Raw genomic sequence first — 18,131 nt, 5'->3', positions numbered from 1 at the left:
CAACAACCACAATCCTTCAGCCGCAAATAGCAGTGTGATTCACATCAATGCGCTATGTAGATATCAATAATAAGTGGTATCAGTGTTGACCGTAGACTACACTTTACCTCCAAGCATTTATTCAAGTTGGATAATCTTTGGATGCCGACAGCAGTCACACCATTGGAAGACATAGCTTGGACTGTAGCATACAAAAGCCTATTCCTGCTCTTTCCCGTGATCCATCAAGCTAATTTGGTGTGTCATCAGTGGTCTCTGACCAATTTAAATGTGCACCTTTTTTTCAATGCTGATATGAATGTCATTGAGAAAACAGAAAGGTGTCAAATAATTATTTCACAAACATCCTTTCTGAATTTCAAAGTAATCCTATAAGTAATCTAGTTTTTCAAAAGTATCTAATCTGATTACAATATTTTATCTGGTAACGGATTACATCTAGTTTTTGTGTGATCAGTTACATGTAATCCGTTACTCTCCAACCCTGGTCATGCAACACAGTTGTTTGAGATGAGATTAACTGCGTCTCAAATGTCACCCTTCTCCCCATATAGTGCACTACTTTTGACCAGAGCCCTATGGGCCCAGCTCAAAAATAGTGCACTAAATAGGGAATAGGGTGCCATTTGGGACGCATTCTGTGTGTTTGAATTGGCCAGTAAAGTGTAGATTACAGCCCTGCTAATTAACTAGTCACAAACCGTCCTGATTAAACTGAAGACATTGCCGCCTCTCGTCACAGTGCCGTCCGCTCCTACTGGCAATGCTCAATTAACTGCATATGATGGATGGCCAAAGTACCCATCGCTAACAGTATATTACCCAATAATGCCCCGTACAAATATTGTAAAGTCTCATCATTTTTTTTTTTTTTTTTTTTTCATCATAAAGTGTGCTGCTTACAAATAACAAGGCCTGCAGTTATCTGCAGTAAGGAGTTGGCTTATAGGTAAGTATAGAGAACATTATAAAATAATTTTCCTGAGCAAGGATTAAGAGAAACAAGAGAACTGTGCTTTTTTAAAGACAGATTTAAATACATTACCTGATGGCCTTGCAGTGGAGGGCAGTCTCGGTGGTAGATGGTCTGATGTCTCGGCTCTCCTCTGGGGACAGCAGAGCAGTTTCTCTACATTCCTCCACCCGCAGTTCCCCCTCCCAGTCACCGGAGGCGCTGCCGTCTGGCTTGTAGGTGAATATGATGGTGGGTTTCTGACTGGGGTCCTCGTTCTTGGCCTCAGAGAACCAGTGGTGGCGTTGGATGGGTGGAGGTGGCAGCATGTGGATGACCGTCCCGTCCAGCCCCACCAGCTTGCCCTTCTTCGTCTCCTTCTGCGCCTTCTCCCGCTGTTCGTCCTCTTCCTTCCGCCGGCGGAAGAAGCTCTTGAAGGAGATCCAGCGTTTGGGCTTGGCGCTCTCTGCCGCCACCCGTCTCCCCTCCCCTCCACCTGGGCTGGTCTCTCCGTCACTGGGGCGCGAGGGGGAGCTGGAGGCGGCAGGCTTGGTCCAGTGGCCAAAGTGCCTCTGAAGGATGTTGGAGGCGTAGTATGGGGAAGAGGTGGATCTGGGAGGGGGGAATGGAGCGTTGGGCTCTGACTTGGTGGGGCTGGACAGGGGCACGGCTGCTGAGGCACTCTGGGATTTGGGCAGCTGCTTAGAGGGTGTGTCCTTCCTGGGTTTGGACAGGCAGCTGTCAGTGGAGGAGAAAAGAGACTTGGGTCGACTGAGTGTTTCTTTGGTGGCATTGGGTGGGAGGGCGTACAGCTCCTCGATACTGCAGGCTTTAGAATGTGGGGAAGGTGACTCTGGGGGAGACTGTGGGGGCTGGATAGAGGCAACGATCTGGGACAACACAGTGCTGGCCTTCTCCCGGTGGCCTGTCCCAGTGCCTGATGACAGAGGGAAGTCAGTGCTCCCCTCTCTGCTGGATGTTGTCTCCCCACTGATCTTGCGAGTGCGCCCACTAGTGGCTGAACTGGAGCTGCTTTTGGCCAAGATGGCAGCGACAGTGAGAGGAGTTGGAACAGCAATCGATGTGGAAGCTGAAGGAGAAACAGCACCAGCAGCCATGCTCGCAGCTATGGTCGTGTCTTTAGTGGTTCTGGCGGTTAGCTCCTGTCTTATCAGGGCTGCTGCAGCGGCTCTCCTTTCTTCAGCAGCAGCTTTCTCTGATGCCGCTTTACCGCTAGTTTTCTCTGTAGGAGAAGGCTGGACACTCTCTGAGGAGCCGATCTCTTCGTAAGTGTGGCTAGCCACTCTCCCTTCCTTTAGTTGGGGCACCTCCCCGCTTAGACCCAGGAAGCTCTTATACACCGCCAGGTTGTCGTAAGCACTTGGGTTGATGACGATAGGCACCTTGACGGCGTTCTTGGATCTGCGGGAATATGTGGTATCATCCCGGATGATGATAGGGAAGGGGGGCATCCCTGCGTTGTTGTAGCTGTTGAACTTGATCTCGGACAGGTTAGGGGATTTCACAGGTACAGTTCGAGAGGAGGAGAGGCCAGCAATGGGGGAGGTGGGGGCCGACTTGTGGCTGCAGTTGCGAGGTGGGACAGCAGGGCCAGATGCTCCAGTGGACTCCAGATCCAATTTGGCAATCTTCTGACGGGGACTGGTGCTAGACGTCCACACCTCCTGGTAGCGGATGGCACCTGGTTTCTTGCTGGCATTGCCCTGGAAGACAGAGGGTGTGGTGGATGTGGGGGAGATGGGAGATGATAGGGACATGGGCGAGGCTGGAGACAGAGGCTGGCATAAGGGGGAGATGGGGTAGGAAGAGGGGATAATGGGAGTCTTTGGTTGTTTGGGAGTGCTGTCTTGGTTTTGTTCCTCTGGGCTAGCCATGGATGCAGACACGTCCACCACTGTGTAGGGCTTACATATAAGATGCTTCTCCAGGTTGACCACACGGTAAGGTTTGGCTTGCTCCTCTGTGGGGCTGAAGCTGATCGTCACCGGCTGCCCGGGAAGAGCTTGGGGCATAGGTAAGCCCTCCCTGCAGTCCTGATCCTCCAATTGGATGGCGAGAACAGCCTTGTGGGTCTCCGTGACTTTGGGTGGACTGACAGCCTTCTGGGTCTGTTGTTCCTTGTCTGTACCAGCAGCCTGGAGGGCCGGTGTTCTGAAAGCGGAGGGGGAGTGCAGGCCGTTTCTCAGGGGGCCACAGGGAGCACTGCTGCTGCAGCTGGAAGTGGTGCGTAAGTCCTCCGGCAGCGATGATGAAGACTCGGGGGAAGTGGTGCACTCCGAATTGGAGAGGAAGCCGCTGCCCTGCAGGTCATTAGGGCCGTACGGAAGGAGACTGTGGCCTCCAATGGCGTCCGTGGAGGGGTATCCATTAAGGATCTCATCATAACTGTCGTCATAGTCCACGGCGCAGATCCTCTGGAGTGAGCGGTTACGTAACGGTACAGTGTTCCACTTCTTCCCCTGGGCAAAGGGGACTGGGGAAAGTGTGGCGGCACGGAAGTTGGCGAAGCGCGGCTGGCCCCGCATACGGATCTCCATAGCTAGAAGCTCCTCGTCACTCTCATCCCAGCTCTCGTGTTCATCGTCGTCGTTCCCTTCACTTTCGTCATCTTCATCCTCATCATCGTCCTCTCCTTCGCTGGAGAACTCAGGGTAGCAGAAGCGCCCTCCTTCGGTGCTGATGACCTCCATGCTGTTGCTGAGGGACACCCTCTTTTGGGCGGCCCCTCCACTGCCGCTGCTGCTCCCAATGGCCAAGCAACCAGAAGCGGGGAGTCCTCTCTCTAAAGAGCGCTGGAAGGAGTTGCTGATGCGCCCCAAAAAGAGGTCCTTCGACCCGGACAAGGCGCTGGGGCCAGAGCCCAGGCCCGCAATCTCCTTGAGCATGTCAGTCAAACCATTGTCATTACCACTGGGTGCGTGCCGACTGCGCTGTCTGTAACGCTCAATCTCCTCCCCGGCATATTCCCCTTCATTGTTGTTATGCCCGCCGGGCTTCTTGCGGTTCATCCCATTGCGGGTCCAGACGGTAAAGGCAGAAGTTTTGCCGGGTTCACCAGCGTCTGGCGGCCGATGTAGGTTTCCCTCCAAGTCCAGGTCGGCGGAAGAGCAGGACAGCATCATGGTGGGCTTGACAGCGATTGTGGGCTTCTTAGCCACGGGAGGGCGGAAGTGGCCAGAGCGAGCTGAGACACTGCTACCGCCTCCGCCTCCCCTCTGGGAGCTGTTGCCGTTGGGTCTAGTTCCAGCAGGGGGTTGGCTCTGTTGCTGGGAGGGTTGCTCAGGAGCTGTCGTCTTCAGGCCACCCTCGGCCAGGCGGTGCAGGCTCTTGGGCTTAAAGCAGTTCTTGCACTCGCCTGGTTTCCACACGTGCTCCGTGAAGGTGTTGCAGGCGGACATGGCTGCTGTCCTGGTGAGGCAGCACGGTGGGTCAGTGGACAGGAAACCCCTCCATGGGAACCACAAAGGCAGGGGAATGGACTCTTCTACAGCACCGCTGCCTTCCGGTTAACCCTCAGGCCTAGCACAGAGACTCAACCTGAAAGGAAATGAAACATGGCATTATTAAACTGTCATATCACAACATTTGTTGATATCTATTTAATTGTTTCAGCATAACACATAAAAGCTTTAGTATAAAGTTTGTTTAATTCAGAATACTTGACATGAACACAGCATATTCAATGTATTATTGTTTTTTAAAGTAGCCAATATGATGAAATGATGTAATAAATATTTTCATTTTCAGGATGACTAACACTTTTTGAAAAGGGCAATAAACAAAAGATATAAGATACAAAACTGTAAGTATACCAATTATGTCCACCAAAATCTACGTTTAGACATGCCTAACGTATACAGCCCTAAAATGAAGGGTGAATCGCTCATGTGAAGTTTTATGACTTTACTTACACCATTTTTTGTGAGGTAATAATATTTGATAAAATATGTGAAAAGTCCAGACTGGGCTTAATGGGTACCGAATGTTCACATTAAGCCCATAGGTGTTACAAATAAGGTCACCTTTTAAATAAGCAATTTTAATTATTTTCCAAATGTTGAAAACGTACAAATTGACATTTCTTATGTAAGCTTAAAATTATAATAAATTCCCCCAAAGTTATTAAAATAAATTGATCATTACTATTCATGGCAGTAGCATTCATATCCACAGAGGCTGTTGTTCTTGCCAACCAGTACACACCTGATTAAACAAATCAACTAATCAGACTTCAATCAAGACTTGATTAGTTGAATCAGGTGTGTTACTGCTTGGCTAAAACAAAAACCTGCACACACACCGGCCCTCTGTGGATAAGACGCCATGCACAAAGACCACAAAGATCAACTTTTAATGAATTATTTGAAAGCAGGTTCACATTTGCTGTACTTCTTTTCATGTTAATTAGTCTTCCTAAAGCCGGTCTCAAGACAGTTTCAAATCTCCCTCTCTACTGTTGTATAACAAAGGTACAGTACATTTGGTGAATGAGGAACAACAATATTAAGATTACTATATTAGTCAATTGCACACAACTGAAATTGGACTTTTAACCCAACCCCTCCAAAAGACACACATACATACAGTGGGGGAAAAAAGTATTTAGTCAGCCACCAATTGTGCAAGTTCTCCCACTTAAAAAGATGAGAGAGGCCTGTAATTTTCATCATAGGTACACGTCAACTATGACAGACAAATTGAGATTTTTTTTCTCCAGAAAATCACATTGTAGGATTTTTTATGAATTTATTTGCAAATTATGGTGGAAAATAAGTATTTGGTCACCTACAAACAAGCAAGATTTCTGGCTCTCACAGACCTGTAACTTCTTCTTTAAGAGGCTCCTCTGTCCTCCACTCGTTACCTGTATTAATGGCAACTGTTTGAACTTGTTATCAGTATAAAAGACACCTGTCCACAACCTCAAACAGTCACACTCCAAACTCCACTATGGCCAAGACCAAAGAGCTGTCAAAGGACACCAGAAACAAAATTGTAGACCTGCACCAGGCTGGGAAGACTGAATCTGCAATAGGTAAGCAGCTTGGTTTGAAGAAATCAACTGTGGGAGCAATTATTAGGAAATGGAAGACATACAAGACCACTGATAATCTCCCTCGATCTGGGGCTCCACGCAAGATCTCACCCCGTGGGGTCAAAATGATCACAAGAACGGTGAGCAAAAATCCCAGAACCACACGGGGGGACCTAGTGAATGACCTGCAGAGAGCTGGGACCAAAGTAACAAAGCCTACCATCAGTAACACACTACGCCGCCAGGGACTCAAATCCTGCAGTGCCAGACGTGTCCCCCTGCTTAAGCCAGTACATGTCCAGGCCCGTCTGAAGTTTGCTAGAGTGCATTTGGATGATCCAGAAGAGGATTGGGAGAATGTCATATGGTCAGATGAAACCAAAATATAACTTTTTGGTAAAAACTCAACTCGTCGTGTTTGGAGGACAAAGAATGCTGAGTTGCATCCAAAGAACACCATACCTACTGTGAAGCATGGGGGTGGAAACATCATGCTTTGGGGCTGTTTTTCTGCAAAGGGACTAGGACGACTGATCCGTGTAAAGGAAAGAATGAATGGGGACATGTATCGTGAGATTTTGATTGAAAACCTCCTTCCATCAGCAAGGGCATTGAAGATGAAACGTGGCTGGGTCTTTCAGCATGACAATGATCCCAAACACACCGCCCGGGCAACGAAGGAGTGGCTTCGTAAGAAGCATTTCAAGGTCCTGGAGTGGCCTAGCCAGTCTCCAGATCTCAACCCCATAGAAAATCTTTGGAGGGATTTGAAAGTCTGTGTTGCCCAGCGACAGCCCCAAAACATCACTGCTCTAGAGGAGATCTGCATGGAGGAATGGGCCAAAATACCAGCAACAGTGTGTGAAAACCTTGTGAAGACTTACAGAAAACGTTTGACCTGTGTCATTGCCAACAAAGGGTATATAACAAAGTATTGAGAAACTTTTGTTATTGACCAAATACTTATTTTCCACCATAATTTGCAAATAAATTCATTAAAAGTCCTACAATGTGATTTTCTGGATTTTTTTAAATAATTTTGTCTGTCATAGTTGATGTGTACCTATGATGAAAATTACAGGCCTCTCTCATCTTTTTAAGTGGGAGAACTTGCACAATTGGTGGCTGACTAAATCCTTTTTTCCCCCACTGTATACAGGTTTTTTGGAGAGGAGCTGGCACACTGGGCGCCTGGGGAGCTGTTGTTGTGGGGGAATTAAGTGCCTTGCTCAAGGGCACAATGGCAGGCAACGGCATCTATGATTTAAGTTTACTCATAAAATATTTGAAAACCAAAGGTCGGGGGTATAAATATACACGATACTGTATACTACAATATTATGCAAAGTTAGTAATGATCATATTGAACTATATTTATTTATTGCCATTTACATTCTGTATAGAGGGGGTGCTTTTTGTGCTACTGTACCTTTTAAACCCACCTGAGATAAATGTAAAGTGTACAAAAGACACCTATGTATAACATTGCAAGGTTCAATTAAGAGTAAAATAAGGCAAAAACGCATTAAAAAATATGAGCTGTGAGTGATTGATATCTATTATATTGTTCACCAAGTTCTGTTGCTACTGTATTGGCTGTGACGTGGTACGACTGCTAGCATGAAAAAAAATACATATTTTCAATTGAAAATAAATGGTAATTAATACCCATGTAGTATGCTATCATGTGCATATATCAAAACATGATTCTCTTAATTTTACATTAAGTATGATCACTTATCTGAAGGTACTACAAATATCTGAAGAATGTGTTTATCCGAGTCACCTCCACACCAAAGTTGTTTTTTCAGCTTTGAAATCGGCCACTAGTAGGAATTTACACAACTGTCAATAACTTAAAGGGACATTTCTCCGCTGCCCTTTCACTGTATGTCCATTAATATTTTATTAACAAATAATGCCTAATAAAAATCCAGAACTTTCTCACTACACACAAATACGAGTGTTTCTACATCTCACCGGTAGAAACAGGCCATCTACATTTCCTGGTTGTAAGCAAACCACAATATCCCGAATTCAATGTGATTTCAGGTAGTGGTACCGCCACCGGTCGAGGTGGATCCAGTTGAGAATACGCGTCAACATGTAGCTAACGTTACTCACTGGACCAGCCCCTTGTTCATGAATAATACCAGATTGCGAAAGCACAATCCCCTCTTGAGAAAACAAAACCACCAATACACAAGCTAAGTGCTCCTCAAACTTTTCATACCCTTTCAGTCAGTTCTTTGGCATGGGGGGGAGGGGCTGTTAGTTTACTCTTCTAGCCTATTCACTCTATTTTTGGCAGTGCTTATTTACTCAACAGCTCAACTGTAGGTGCTCATACACAACAATACACGACTAGACTGTCTACAAGTTAAGCCCCCCTGAATTGTTCACACCTTTCCTAATAGTCCATCTCAATGCCCCATCATTGACTCTGAGTGTAACAAAACACATACGGCTACTGTACCCTTTTTTTGTTTACAGATGAACATGGTTTATTGTATGGTTAGACATCCTCATGATCAGTCTTCATGTCTTTCCAGGAGACTTGCAGTACAACCAAATCTCCTGCAAGAGGTCGAAGCAGTGGTTAGAGAAGAAAGTGTACGAGCCCAGAACCCACCACTTCAGGGAGAGGCTTGTCCACCTGGTTGTGGAGCGCAGAAAAGACAAGACGTGTTCTACAAGCAGCCAGAGTCACAGCTCCCCAAACCCAACATCCCTGCCAACATCGCCACAGCGCCAAAGCCTGCTAAACCAGCTGCCATTGCCCAACACAAGACTAGGTTCACTAGCTGAAGAACATTCAGCCAACACAACATGTATATTTTATATTTTATTTTTATTTCACCTTTATTTAACCAGGTAAGCCAGTTGAGAACAAGTTCTAATTTACAACTGCGACCTGGCCAAGATAAAGCAAAGATGTATATAATAATAATATAATAATATGGTCCTCTGTAGCTCAACTGGTAGAGCATGGCGCTTGTAACGCCAAGGTAGTGGGTTCGATCCCCGGGACCACCCATACACAAAAATGTATGCACACATGACTGTAAGTCGCTTTGGATAAAAGCGTCTGCTAAATGGCATATTATTATTATTATATATTATATTTAGCAGACGCTTTTATCCAAAGCGACTTACAGTCATGTGTGCATACATTTTTACATATGGGTGGTCCCGGGGATCGAACCCACTACCCTGGCGTTACAAGCGCCATGCTCTACCAATTGAGCTACAGAGGACAACATACAGAAAAGGCACCTCCCCCAAGCCAATTTAAGTAAAAACTCTTAGTATAGGTTAGTATTGTGGAGTAACTACAATGTTTTTGATCCATCCTCAGTTCTCTTATCAAGCCATTCAATTCTGTAACTGTTTTAAAGACACCATTGGCCACTCGGTGAAATCTCTGAGCGCCTATATCTTTGTATTGACTAGGTGTATTGATACACCATCAAAAGTAATACACCATAACTTCACCATGATCAAAGGGATATTCAATGTTTTTTTTTCTTCCCAATAGGTTCCCTTTTTTATATTTTTTATTAACCCATCCACCCTCCCGACTGTGCCTTTAAACAGCTTGGAAAATTCCAGAAAATGATGTCATGGCTTTAGAAGCTTCTGATAGGCTAATTGACATCATTTGAGTCAATTGAAGGTGTACCTGTGGATGTATTTCAAGGCCTACCTTCAAACTCAGTGCCTCTTTGTTTGACATCATGGGAAAATCAAAAGAAATCAGCCAAGACCTCAGAAAATAAATTGTAGACCTCCACAAGTCTGGTTCATCCTTGGGAGCAATTTCCAAATGCCTGAAGGTACCACGTTCATCTGTACAAACAATAGTACGCAAGTATAAACACCATGGGACCACGCAGCCGTCATACCGCTCAGGAAGGAGACGCGTTCTGTCTCCTAGAGATGAATGTACTTCGGTGCGAAAAGTGCAAATCAATCCCAGAAGAACAGCAAAGGACCTTGTGAAGATGCTGGAGGAAACAGGTACAAAAGTATCTATATCCACAGTAAAACAAGTCCTGTATCGACATAACCTGAAAGGCCACTGAGCAAGGAAGAAGCCACTGCTCCAAAACCACCATAAAAAAACCAGACTACAGTTTGCAACTGCACATTGGGACAAAGATCATACTTTTTGGAGAAATGTCCTCTGGTCTGATGAAACAAAAATAGAACTGTTTGGCCATAATGACCATCGTTATGTTTGGAGAAAAAAGGGGGACCTTGCAAGCCGAAGAACACCATCCCAACCATGAAGCACGTGGGTGGCTACATCATGCTGTGGTGGTGCTTTGCTGCAGGAGGGACTGGTGCACTTCACAAAATAGATGGCATCATGAGGAAGGAAAATTATGTGGATATATTGAAGATACATCTCAAGACATCAGTCAGGAAGTTAAAGCTTGGTCTCAAATGGATCTTCCAAATGGACAATGACCCCAAGCATACTTCCAAAGTTGTGGCAAAATGGCTTAAAGACAACAAAGTCAAGGTATTGGAGTGGCCATCACAAAGCCCTGACCTCAATCCTATACAAAATGTGTGGGCAGAACTGAAAAAGCGTGTGCGAGCAAGGAGGCCTTCAAACCTGACTTAGTTACACCAACTCTGTCAGGAGGAATGGGCCAAAATTCACCCAACTTATTGTGGGAAGCTTGTGGAAGGTTACCCGAAACGTTTGACCCAAGTTAAACAATTAAAAGGCAATGCTACCAAATGCTAATTCTGTGTATGTAAACTTCTGACCCACTGGGATTGTGATGAAATAAATAAAAGCTGAAATAAATAATTCTCTCTACTATTATTCTGACATTTCACATTCTTAAAATAAAGTGGTGATCCTAACTGACCTAAGACAGGAACATTTTACTAGGATTAAATGTCAGGAATTGTGAAAAACGGAGTTTAAATGTATTTGGCTAAGGTGTATGTAAACTTCCGACTTCAACTGTATATACACATTTTACATACATGGTACTTTTACATACAGCAATCACATAACAATAATACATTATCCTACATAAGCTCTTTAATCCCACCCCTCAGCCACTCTTGGCACATTCCGCCTATCACCATAGACCACCCTCGTTTGGTTTCCACGTGCCATATATTTTTCAATTGTGCTGTGATGTTTTACATACATCTTGAAACTTTCTAATCGCATAGTATCCACAGATTGTGAGCTAAAGATGAAAACCTTTCCTACAAGTATTATATTATTTATTGACTGATTACGGCTTTCCAAATCGTCCAACACTGCTGAACCTGTGACCAGAAACAAGCTACATAGGGGCAATACCGAATAAATGATCTAGTGATTCTGTCTCTTCGCAGCAGAATAAGTGCCCTTCTTTGTGAGGCATTGGAAACCTCCCTTGTCTTTGTGGTTGTGAACTGTCTTCAGTCAACCCTTTTGTTATGGCAAGCCTAAATAAGTTCAGGAGTAAAAATGTGCTTAACAATAAGTTGCATGACTCACTCTGTGTGCATTAATATTCTTTAAAATTATTTTTGAATGACTAACTCTTCTCCGTACCCCACACATACAATTATCTGTAAAGTTCCTCAGTCAAACAGTGCATTTCAAACACAGATTCAACTCTCAAAAGGTATATTTAATGCACTTTTTACATATGACAGCAAGGCGTTGCACCGGTGTCCTGGCCACCATAGCATAAAATTAACGTAGTGCTTATATCCATTGCAGGTTCTTGTGTCACCTATTGAGAGACTGAGGCAGGCTCATCTCTCAGGTTTAGCTGGGGACACAATCTTGAAGAAACATGCAAAGAAGGGTCGCCAGAGGAGAAAGCGGGTAGCTTCTGTGTAACACTAGCTTTAATACTCCTGGTCCTTGGAATACAAAGTACATACAGTGCCCTATTATTCATATCCCCCCCCCCCCCCACACACACACACACATTCAAATTTCAAAGATTAATGTGTGTTTTCAAAAGAATCAAGCAGATTACTGGCAGGAGTCATTTGCTTGGCCCAGAGCTAGCCTCCATTGGGTGTTATTTTAGTTTCAGGCCCTACTTAGCCTAAATGCAGATACTATTACCAGCTTTCTCCTGCTCTACTGAAATGAATTGTCATCCTTCGAGAGTGATTCAGTGGATTTGTATCTTTTATTCACATAACTAAGATATGTTTTAGTATAGGGATGTCATGAGGTGCTAGAAAAACCTTGATAGTGGTGCTCAGATTTTATTTATGAAAAGATGTAGGAAGCCTGATGTGTGATATTCAGTCATTATTAATTAATGATTTAATGTATTATTCATAATTCACTAATCCATTCATTCAATAATTAATTGTGTTTTTAATATACCAGTGACAGCCACTAAGGCAAGCTAGCATTAGCATTCAGTGGGGCAAATAAGCATGCACAACCTTGAGCAGTAATTTACTGACATTTATGGGAGAGAAGTGAGCGGACGTGGACGGAGATGTATTGCAACTATTGTCAAAGGCGTGTACTGAAATTTCAAGACGTTTTCCTGGTAAGTCGGTGGAGATTTACTGAAGCGTTTCCGGAACTTATACACATCCGTGCACAAAGTGTTCGTTATCGGAGAGATATGGGACGTTTGCAGGGCCTTACACGTGCCCGCAAATTTCCAGAAACGGTACGTTTTCAGACCCGTAAATGTGCCTTTTCATGCAGTGTGAGGCTAGCAAGGCTTGCTAACTAGCTATAACGTTAGGCTACAGGATAATTTCGGTATAGCAAACAAAGCCAGCTAGCTAAACTTGGCTTGTAGTCGTACTAGCAAGCCCCGTTATGGCTGAATTGATCACAACATTTTACTGTACTGAACAACACTGCCTCATGTAAAATTAGCTTATATTGCTAGCTAGCTACCAACAGCAAAACCACTTACTCGTTTGTCATTTGCCCTCCTGGTTCAGCTGTTCTAGACTGGCACCAACAGTTGATCTTGGAGGTTCTGAAGAACGTCTCTAGCACCCCTCTATCCATATGTGCGTCGCAACATCAATGGTCTGTCATATACACACACTCTGGTCTGCAGTGACCGTCTACAGTAAGAACTGTCCGCAATCGAATTTGTTGCAGCACAGACATTCCTCTTTTGTCGGCATGGCTGGACAGCACCAACATACAAACCACCAGTCAGAGTCTGTAATCAGGAGCAGCGGCGGCAGCTGCAGCGGCCGCTGCTTGTTGGGCTCACAATTCTTGTTCTCACTCTCTCAACTTCTCTTCAGTGTATTCCGGCTCAAATAAATAAGGCTGTATGTCCCTATTTAAAAGAACATTAAATAATGTTTTGTAGTCCAGCTCTTCTTGGAAAGAGGAATCAGAAGCAATCTCGGATAGAGAGTGCACAGGTAACATAGCTCCTATGAACCTGTAGAAACTAGTACCGCACCCGTTTTGAAAAGCTTGCCTTCGAGGGTGGGAACACAATTGGACAAGGAAGTAGGGCTCCTGTCAGGCTGTAGTCTTTACAAATCCAGGGAAAATGAGTCAACCTAGATATCCTACAATGCCCTGGCAGATAGGAACATCGTAGAGACCAACGGCTTAATTGAACAAGGACAACCATTTCTACTCGCTGCTAGCATGATCGGTGAAACACAAAGGCAACAATAATTGCTACAAAACATGACCATACATTTTTGATCAGACAGCAGGCTCAATCAACCGATGACATCATTGGATGAACTCTCCTAGCGTGAAAATTCTAAAATACCGCTATGGTGCATAATTATGTCTGAAACACCTCTCATCACTCATAATTATGTAGGGAGAATGGAAAAACACCCCAAATAGTGTCTAGCGGTGACATTTCCCTTTAATAATAAAACATATAATTGGCTAAAACTGGAATGTATACAACAACCACATCAACTGGTTGAAACATTAAATAGCATAATATTTTATCCAAAGATGGAAGTGCATGGGCCAACTCTTACCCGACATTTGCATGAACAAGTCAAAATGAAAATCAAAACCAATCCATGCATGCATACAGATGTGACAAAAACACACAGTACTTCTCCCTTCCCTCCATTAGGTGGCAATGCACTGCAATGTTTTCTCTGACAGAGGCAGACTCCAACTCCTCTCCACTGAGGGGCAGTGAGCTCCCCTGCTCCTCTAACTCCTCAGCTGAGCCTGTGAGTCTATGGGGCCAGGGGGTCAGAAATTTCCCTGGCCTATTTTTGGACTGCAGCTCTGTACAGTTGCTGGTTACAATCAGCCAGGCTTATAGTGAGGCTTACATGGGATCTATGAACTGACAATCCCATAAAGTCAGGCCCCATGCTGAAATCTATCTGCATCAGAGGAGCTAGGGTTGGGCATCTCTTTTCAACGGAATTCAGATTTGTTTAATTTCAGTCCAAACAGTATGGTTGAACTTTCTTTTGCAGTGTCAACAGAACTAACCAGGTCAATGATTGGTACCTTTGTATAGTTAATATAACTAATGTAACTAAATAGATGCTAGGTAGGTAATGCTTGATAGGTAATTCAGCTTTGACCGATGATCAGAGCTTGTTTGCTGCATTACCATGGGTTATTATAGTGGACAATTAGTGGCTGCATTATAGTGAGCTATGACTAAACTAACTACTAAACTGAAATGATGATTCAGAGGAGCAAACCAGATAGATATGCTTATTAGCAATTCAAACAAGGAGGACCAAGACAGATGTACACCAGTTATCTGTGAGAGCTCAGTGGTCAGACGCTTCCTGTTTTCAATGGCTACCAGGTCACACTTCCATGTGGCCCGTATGGCGACAGGAAACCACATCCTAGAAAACCCATTTTGTCATTCTCTCCTTTCAGCTCCATATACATTTGAAATGGCACGCCGCTGAGGCTTCCAATTAAGCTGAATGTTTTACATAATTGTGTTTATACTGCCACAGGAGTATGAAAGTTGTTTTTCTGACCTGTGGCAATTGTTGCTTTATTTCTGCATTTACCCTCACTCTGGCAAGCCCCAGAGAAACACTTCATACTTTTAAGCAGAAAGAAAAAGTCATCAAATCCACAGGGTCCAAGGAGTTGAGAAGGTCAGGATGACAACTACACCTGGGACCAACAGGAGTAGCCTAATAGGATAGGAATGATGCATCTGTTTCACTTGCAACCATCCACATTGCCTTCCAGGCACGTTTTGTTTATAACAAGACTTGGGCAAATTCCCACAGTGATGATGGGGGTAAGGGGATTAAGTGGCCATTCACATTTATTAACAGAGTTCACAGACTTGATTTAGCTAGCTAGCTAGCCATCAACCACACACTGAAGAGGTAGGGTTTCAGATGTTTTCGGAAGATTGGCAGGGACTCTGCTGTCCTAGCTTCAGGGGCAAGCTGGTTCCACCATTTGGGTGCCAGGACAGAGAAGAGCTTTGACTAGGCTGAGCGGGAGCTGCCCTCCCATAGGGGTGGGAGGGCCAAGAGACCAGAGGTGGCAGAATGGAGTACTCAGGTTGGGGTGTAGGGTTTGAGCATAGCCTGAAGGTAGGGAGGGGCAGTTCCTCTTGCTGCTCCGTAGGCAAGTACAATGGTCTTGTAGTGGATGCGAGCTTCGACTGGAAGCCAGTGGAGTGTGCGGAGGAGCGGGGAGAAATGGGAGAACTTGGGTTGACCACCATGCGGGCTACAGCGTTCTGGATAAGTTGCAGGGGTTTGATGGCACAAGCAGGGGCGAGTAGTGAGAGTACGTGCAGACTCTGGCCATTTTGAAGTCAAAGGGGACAAAGCCAGTGGTCAGGGATGAATTGCTGAGGGAAGTGAGGAATGGGAGTAGGTCTCCAGAGATGGTCTGGAGAAGGGAGTAGGGGATGGGGTCGAGCGGGCAGGTTTTCGGGCGGACGGACCTCAATAGTCGCAGGATTTCATCTAGAGAGAGGGGAGACGGGCTGAGTGGGTATGGTTGAGTGGGTAGGGTTGGAGGAGAGGGAGACAGAAAAGGAAACAAAGTAGTGATCAGAGACCTGTAGGGAGTTGCAGTGAGATTAGTAGGCGAACAGCCTCTAGTAAATATGAGTTTAAGCGTATTGCCTGCCTTGTGAGTGGGAGGGAGGGGACTGGGAAAGGGTGAGGTCAAAAGAGGCAAGGAGGGGACAGAAATTAGACGTTGTGAGGTTGAAGTCGCCCAGTACAAAGAGCGGTGAGCCATCTTCAGGAAATTAGCTTATCAAGGTGTCATGCTCATTGAGGAACTCTCTAAGGGCACCTGGTGGGTGATAGATGACAACAATGTTAAGCTTGAGTGGACAAGAGACAGTGACAGCATGGAATTCAAATGAGGAGATGGACAGGTGAGTGCAGGAGAAAAAATAAAATCTCCACTTAGGAGAAATTATTAGCCCTGTGCAACCACCGCAACCACCAGATGCTCTCAGACTATGAGAGAACACATAGTCAGATAAAAATAGAGCAGTGTTCTCTGGGGTGATCCATGTCTCTGTCAGGGCAAAAAATTATAGGGACTGAAGGGCAGCATAGGCTGAGATTTACTTGGTGTTCTTGACCGCAGATCGGCAGTTACAAACGCTGCTGGAGACCAGGAATTCCACATAGAAGGGTTGCAGCCAAGGGGTGGGGAGCGTCTGTAAAGCCTACAGGGAGAGGAGCGAACAGGTATAGAAAACACATACAGTTGCCAAAGCTACAAAAGAGCAAAATGAGATCTGAAAATAACTAGGTAAGATATTCAAGTGAGAGAGCGGTGTGGAACCTTCCTCTCTGTCTGTCCTCAAATAACTCTGCAGAACAACTCGGCAGAACCGTGTTAGTTTTGGCAACGAGACCGCCGCTGCAACCCACTGAGAAAACAAGGGAGACTGAAGGACTAACAGTAATAGCTAATTGCATAGCAGACAGAGGTGAAGAGCACACCTCGCAGTACTAATTGCTGATTGTCTAGGAGAGGAGAAACCACTCCCCCTCCAATACAGCCCGATTACGAAAACAACAGTCATAACTTTGTTTTACTCCATTAAGAGATGACTAGAAAAAAAGAGATGACTAGGACCCAAATTTGTAAAAGAAAAATAGTGACTAAAATATTCATCAAACACCTATTTTTTCAGTGGCAATTAGCATTTTGGTTGATGAAAACGAGACTAGACTAAATTATCTCTGTGACCAAAATATTTTTAGTAAATGGACTGGACAAGAGTTTTTGGAGAGATTGAGAGCTTTTCAGTATTATTTGTTTGGTCCAATCAAAACCATGCAAAACATTAGCATAGTTGTAAGGCTTCCTCATTGCAATATTGCAATACTGTTATTCGTTACTCTGCCCGGCAACCTTTCTCCAATCTGGCGGCAAAACAATTATGCAAATAAGGCACACGCCATGGCTACTCTCCGTGTGGTACGAGCGCCAGGTAGAAAAAGGGGCGACATTTGGAGCCACTTTTCTTATCATGTCGATTCAAACAAGACAGAATGCAACTTTTCCACAGGAGAAGACAGCGTTTGCACACACAAGTTCACAGGGAAAAAAATACTACCAACCTCAAGAGACATCAACCCAAAATATACACTCAGGTAATAACGGATTGATAATGCTAGCTAGTTAGTTTGCTGCAACTACAGTATGAGACCACTACTTTGATTACAATACAGCTACAGTATGTCAAGGGGCAGGGCTCTAGACTGCGACCGTTTAGTCGCATTTTGTGACCCTTTGACTTGGCTGTGCGAGTAAACATTTTAATTGGTCGCATCAGTGCGATCTGAACATTCATTACATAGTCACCTCACTCAAAAGTTTCAAAACGTCCTATTTTTGCAGACTAAAACCATGATTTGGTCAAAAGGTAAAGTCCATGCTTCACTGGCTGGGGCCTGCTGCTGTGATGAGTGAGCCACTTGATGTGTGCTCCAGGAGAGAGAGAAATGGCTTCTCTTAATATTGAGCTCAATAGCAACTATTTTACAACCGAGATATTTGATATGGCTTTAAGATATGAAGCGCACGAAATGTATAATTGTGCATCGGCCAATGCGAGTGCATAGGGTAGTAGGCTACAACTGCAACGTATTTTTAGGACATTACATTTACTGTTAGATTAATACATGACTATT

General features: G+C 44.7%; 1 protein-coding gene across 1 annotated transcript in view; it reads right to left on the bottom strand.

Annotated features, from left to right (window-relative positions):
* The window catches only part of peak1 (pseudopodium-enriched atypical kinase 1), a 269,483-nt gene that overhangs the window by 43,159 nt on the left and 208,193 nt on the right, over positions 1 to 18,131 (bottom strand). Inside the window, exon 5 of the mRNA XM_084169057.1 lies at positions 1,046 to 4,510. Within this exon, the coding sequence (XP_084025183.1) occupies positions 1,046 to 4,371 (3,326 nt within the window). The 5' untranslated portion in view covers positions 4,372 to 4,510. The remainder of the gene's footprint in view (positions 1 to 1,045; positions 4,511 to 18,131) is intronic.

This window comes from Coregonus lavaretus, assembly GCF_964263955.1.
Source record: "Coregonus lavaretus genome assembly, chromosome: 9".
NCBI lineage: Eukaryota > Metazoa > Chordata > Actinopteri > Salmoniformes > Salmonidae > Coregonus > Coregonus lavaretus.
The sequence above is the reverse complement of the archived record's forward strand: the minus strand, read 5'-3'. Positions and strand labels throughout refer to the sequence as shown.